Source organism: Ochotona curzoniae, unplaced genomic scaffold, assembly GCF_017591425.1.
Source record: "Ochotona curzoniae isolate NIBS_2020 unplaced genomic scaffold, NIBS_Ocur_1.0 scaffold_3208, whole genome shotgun sequence".
Lineage (NCBI taxonomy): Eukaryota > Metazoa > Chordata > Mammalia > Lagomorpha > Ochotonidae > Ochotona > Ochotona curzoniae.
Genome location: NW_024467106.1, coordinates 23,138,903 through 23,144,969, shown reverse-complemented (window position 1 = coordinate 23,144,969; position 6,067 = coordinate 23,138,903). Strand labels below are relative to the sequence as shown.

Here is a 6,067-nt window from a genome sequence, read left to right as displayed (position 1 = left end):
CATAACCTTATGTCACCTCCAGCACTTCACCCTCCTCCTCCCCAGCAACCCAGGGTTAGTACAAGTGGTTGAGTCTAGGGATTCTGACCTGCGGTTGAAAGGATGATACGCCCCCCCATGATGCAGTAACTAACAAGCACTCGGACTCTGGCGCCCAACTGCCTCGGAAGTCTTTCCAGTCTCACTTCCTACTTTGTGCTTCGGCCAGAATACCCACCTGCATTTCGCCTACGGTCAGGGTCGGCTGTCACCTCACTCACTTTTTTAGTGACAACCTTGCTCTCCCAGAAAACCGCCCTCTCCTCACACCTACAGTTCTTATTATCTGTTCTAGACTATTACGTGCGTGCCTTCAAAACAACCTTCTCTGAGGAAGCACAACTTTACCAAGGACAAGGCACTGCTTCACTTTTGAACCTCCAAAGTGTCACAGTGCGACTGGCTCAATAAAAGGTGAACGACATTCCATCTTACAGAAATAAATGCTACCCTGAGCCAGGGTTTCGGCAAAGCACCCAGAGCCGGGAAGACGCTGGACTCTTAATAGGAGAACCGAGGCGAGGCCAGGTGAGCCGCCGGTGCGTGCTCCGGGGGCCAGGGCGCATGCGCAGGGCTCGCGGCCGACCGAGCACGCGCACTCCGGGCGCCAGGGCGCATGCGCGGGGCTCGCGGCGGGGCGCGCGCCCGCGGCCGCCCCTCCCCCGCCGCTCGCCGCGCTCGCGGGGCACCGGTGGCGGCGCCGGGGCAGCGGCGGCCGCAGGGCTGTGTGTCTGTGAACCTGTGGTAGCCATGGACTCCCCGTGGGACGAGCTGACGCTGGCCTTCTCCCGCACGTCTATGTTCCCCTTTTTTGACATCGCCCACTATCTAGTGTCCTTGATGGCTATGAAGCGGCAGCCGGGTGAGTGCGCGGTCCCGCGGCCGGGCCCTCTCGACGTCCCCCCCTGACCAGGGGCCGGCCGGTGGCTACGAAGTTCTGCTGGCGTTCGACCTCTGGAGGACAGACAGGGAAACTGAGGCCGGGGAGGGTCGGCGATGCGTGATGGGGCCTCCGGGTGCTCGCCGTCTCTGGCGCCGTCTCCTGGCGGTACCTCTGCTTCCTCGGGCCGTATTTGTTTGACTTGAGAGGTGAAGAGTCAAACAAGAGAGTAGTTTGACTTCTCTTCGCTCCCCGTCGTGGCACCGCTTGCATTTTCCATCCAGGCCGTGTTGTTCCGTCATCGCCTTACTGTTGGAGTGCCGTGACTTTGGTTTTGGTTGTGTGTCTCTGTTGCCGTCCAGGTCAGGCACAGCTTTTCATCGCCCACGTCCTGCTGGACGAGGGAGGGCTTGGGTGATGCTGTGCCTCGCTTAGGAACCTTTGCTTTTTTTGGTTGGTTTGTTTGTTTTACGCCCTTGGATCTCAAAGTGTTTTCAATCTATATTGAAGTTTGTAACTTAGTCCGAATCATTAGTTGCTGGAAGATTCGACTTGGATAAAGAAAATGTTATTGTATTGAAGTAGGAGGGAGAATCTTAAGATGCTGTTTCATGGGAAAGAATTACATTGTGTTTTATCTTCATCTTCAGTCTTTGGTGTTTTCTTTAAAAATGACTTTCATAGCGCTATCCCGATGTTATCTTTTTCACTGCCATTCTCAAGCCTGCAGTGGCATTTCCCAGAGGCCACATGACTTGTGGTAATGGAACATTTTGAAGCAGATGTGAGAATCCAGCAGCCTGTTTTCTGTTTCAAACCAGACATTGAGCAGATCTGCTGTGATATATACCAGTGTATCTTGCCTCATTAAGTTTTGTCTGCTTTGGAAAATGCAATCTATTTTCCACAAAGAATATTATTTGAGTTACCATTTGGCGTATTTATCTTTTAAAATGAGTAAAGAGGTAGTTTTGCATTTTGTGTAATGATTATTAACATGTTAAGTATTGATATTTGTACGCCTTAGAAGTTTTTTGTAGGCCTCAATTTCTTTTTAGTTACATGTTTTTGATGTGTAATCATCATGCAGTGTATTCATTATTTGAGTACAGAGTTCGTGTTTCTGGACGGATACATATGGTGACGCAGCCACCATTTCAGTTGAGAATTGAACATACCTCCAGCACCAGATTCCCTCCTGCTTCCTCCAGTTCTCTTTCAGCTTCTGGCAACTGTTCCTCTTAGTAATTTTTTTAAAAGATATATTTATGTTTTATTAGAAAGTCAAATATACAGAGAGAAGGAGATACAGAGAGAAAAATCTTCCGTCCTCTGGTTCATTCCCCAAGTAACCCCAATGGCTGGAGCTGAGCCGACCCAAAGCCAGGAGCCAGGAAGCTCTTCCAGGTCTCCCGTGTGGGTGCAGGTCCCAAGGCTTTGGGCTGTCTTCTGCTGCTCTCCCAGACCACAAGCAGGGAGCTGAATGGGAAGTTGAGCAGCTGGGATATGAACTGGTGCTCATTTGGGATTCTGGGGGCACATGCAAGGCGAGGACTTTAGCCACTAGACCATTGTGCTGGGCCTGGTCCCATCTTAGCAATTTTAAAGAACGTAGAGGGGTCCTGTGACCCCTCCCTCCCCCACCAAATTTGAGAACCAGTGGGATAATTGAGAAAATTGCTATACATGGTATAAAAATATTTTTTCTAGTACCAATACTTTTTTCTTTTTAAATAATGTTTATTTATTTGAAAGGTCAAGTAACAGGGAGGGAAAGAGATGGAGATCTTCCTTCCACTGATTCATTTCCCGAGTTGCTGCAGTAGTCATGGCGGGGCCAGGTGGAAGCCGGGAGCCAGGAGCTTCGTCTTGGTCTTTCATGTGGATTTAGGAACCAAAGCAATTTGGCCTGCCTTTGCTACTTTCCCTGGTAGCTGGATTGGAGGTGGAGCAGCTGGGACTTAACTGAGCCCATATGGGATGCTGGTGCCACAGGTGATAGCTTAACGCACTATGCCACAGCACTGGCCCCAACCTGTGCTTGTAAATATCTAATTCACACAACTTACTATTTAAGTTTTAATTGGAGTATATTACACTATTAATTTCCTTTGGGAGTGTTGGCTATCATAAGTTTCAATAGCTTGTCACTTTGATGATCAGAAAACAGTTCTTATTTGCGTTTGTCATGGTTACTAAGGAATTTATATTTCTTAGGTTTCATTGGCCGTTTGTACTTTGTTTCTGTAGATTGCCGAGTATCTTTTGTTCATTGTCCCGTTGGGCTGTAGGTCCATCTTGAATTCCAGCTGTACTTGGAGTCACTATCTGTTGATGCCTCAAACTGTGCACAGCTATTTGCCAAGATCCATCTGCTTTAGATGTAAACTAAGTGAAGCAAGTTCAATGTCATTTTATGGTTACCATCGTTTGAAGTTTTGGATCATGGCAGCACTTTTCTGTGGTACTGTTCTACTGTTTACCGTGTTGGTGAGGAGAGGAATCTCTTGGAGTTTTTACCTGATTTTTCTTTTTTTTTTTTTTTTTTTTTTTACTATAGAATTCCTTCTTTATTATGAGTAGTTTTTTTTGATGGGATTCATTTTTGTGGAAGCAGGTACAAGAGCAAGTTAAGACAAATACTGCCTGTCATCCCTTACATCAGGTGAATAGGTGAAAGATAGTTCAGACACAAGGCAACCAGGAGGCATTTGTCCAGGACTGATTTTTCCTTCATCATGATACTTAGCCTGTAGGTCTGAGAATCATTGTGGGTATTGCGCTGTTTGTTAGCTGTGTCTGTTCTAGTCATGCATTAAAGAACCAAGAAAATGAACCACTGTGTGTGTGTGTGTGTGTGTATGTGTGGCCAGCTATATAATTCAGACTTTATCTAAAAATCTTTGGATTATGTTGTAATAATCTCTAAGCCTCTTAGCTACATGATTGCTTTATAATAATTTTGACGAAAAATATACTTGATAATATTGTTTATTTCTCTATTATAAAGAAATACTAAAAAAAATACTAAAAAGCAATTTAAAAATACTTCACACCTGGCATTGGGGTTTTAAGAAGGTTAGAACATTTCTGTACTTCATTCCGGAAGTCACATCTGTCACTAGCAGGCTGAATGTTAAGTGTTTTGAAAATAGGTACACTGCAACTAGTTCTCAAAAATAGGGACTCACAGGGGCTGGGGTTGCTGCTACTCAGCTGCCAGCAGCCATACTGGAGCATCTCCTGGCTGCTCTGCTTCCAATCCGGCATTCCTGCTAATGTACCTGGAAAATCAGCCAATGGTGGTCAAGTTACGTGGGTCCTTCCATCCACATGGGAGACCAAGATGGTGGTCCTGGCTCCTGGCTGCAGCCTGGCCCAGACCTCGCTGTTGCAGTCATTTGGGCAGTGAGCCATTGCATTGAATCTCTGTTTCTGCCTTTAAAATCTTTCAGTCGCTTCCCACTCCCAAATAGGGACACACTGTCCAACTGAAATAGTACAATGAAAGTAATGTTTGCGGTATATTTAAAAGTTTTTCTAAGCTTTGCTATAACTAAAGAAATTAAAGCATTTTAAACACTAATGATTTATTTTGGCAGGAGTGTAGTGCTACTTGGTGCTTGTGATTTTCAGTGAATTTATCAGAGTAGTTTTAGCTCTCATTTCTTAATCAAATCATTTTGATACGAAATTTCCTATATGACTATTTGTATTTAAATACCTTGGCATTAAAATCAGGTGACATTTGATTACTTTTGATGAGAATTGTGAGGAATATTCTATTGATAGCATTTGTTGTAATTTAAGGTAGGACAGAAACATTTTATTCTTTTTGCTAAATGTGTGTTAAAAACAAAAACAGTTTGAGTTACAGAAAATGTTCTTGTTGGTGTGATTTTGAAGCTTGGGCAGATGTGACTGATGTGAAGGAGACAACGTTCTCCCTCCCGAATTTGTTTTTTTTCTGACTCTTTAATTTTTTGTCTAATGAACTCTTTGTTTCATTGATTTAGGACCATCAAGGTCATGGGTGTGCCTTCGCCATCACGTCCATTGTTCTCATGTCAGCCTTGCAGTAATTCAGGAGAGTGTGTTTGAGTTTGGAGAACTGAGTCAGAAATAGCCCAGGGGTTTCATGTGACCCTCTGCTCTGTGCTATCGATGATCAGATAGCAGTCAGCAGGGTGTGTGCTCCTTACTGGACGGAAAATATGTTTATGTGTATTCTCTCCATTGAAATCCTTAGAAAGGTATGCATTGTTTCCATTTTACGGAAGGTAAAATTGAAACCACGAGAAGTTAAGAGGTCTTAACCACAGGTTTCAAAACTAATAAGCAATCGCAACTTCCTGACTTAAGTTGTAGGTAAGGGAAATTAATGGTGGTAAAATTTTAATGTTTAACTTTTTGGAAATCTTTCACATATTTTACCCTGTCATGATAAGTGTTCATGGAGCACTTACTCTAGACTGAGTCTTTGTTGGACTGTCAAGGATTAACAATTTTTTTGGTTAGAGATAAGACTTATGAGTGAAATTTAGACGCTTTTATGTCTTAAGAGGAATGAATAAAATAATCAAAAGTTGATTAAAAAAAAAGAAAGTTATTTTGACAGACTTATCCAGGAATGAGCATTATGAGAGTGCATACTGTGTGTGAGGAGAATTTGTTGAATTTGAGTTGGATTGTTCTGATGGTGAAACCTGAGTGTGTGTGGATTTGGCTTAGCCCTTGAGTGGTGTCAAGTCTTCTGTTAGAACAGTTACTAGGAAACACGGACGATGGATACACCAGCTATTAATCTCTAACTTTATATGAGGTAGACTTTAAGTTCAGGAAAAAAACAGAATTAAAAGGTCATGCAAATTTCCCAGGAGCATTTGAAGCCCCCTCATATTTGCTGGAGATCACAGCACTGTGGGTTCCTGTTTACGTAGTGACCCCTGGGCTGTGATGGGTCTATTATAGCTTACTTTAAGTCACAACTTCTCTCTATCAAGCACATGTCTGTGGAGGTGACCAGGCCTGAAACAGAGCGGGGGTGGGGAAAGAAAAATAGCCGACAGATGGGAGGTGGAGGAGGAGACAGGCTATGTGTGAGTAAGCATAGGAAAAGACTAAAAGTACTCGGAGGAAGAGTGTGAA

At 44.0% G+C, this 6,067-nt stretch overlaps 1 protein-coding gene across 3 annotated transcripts in view; it reads left to right on the top strand.

The window, feature by feature from the left end:
* Positions 1–715: 715 nt before the first annotated feature.
* Positions 716–6,067, top strand: part of TMEM38B (transmembrane protein 38B) — a 30,604-nt gene continuing 25,252 nt past the window's right edge. The window contains exon 1 of one of the 3 annotated variants that reach the window (XM_040963000.1): positions 716–901. In XM_040963000.1, coding sequence (XP_040818934.1) covers positions 790–901 — 112 coding nt within the window. In that variant the 5' untranslated portion in view covers positions 716–789. Of the gene's footprint in view, positions 902–980; positions 1,282–4,603; positions 5,288–6,067 lie in introns of those variants that run through there. The other 2 variants (XM_040963001.1, XM_040963002.1) reach the window with 2 other exon arrangements.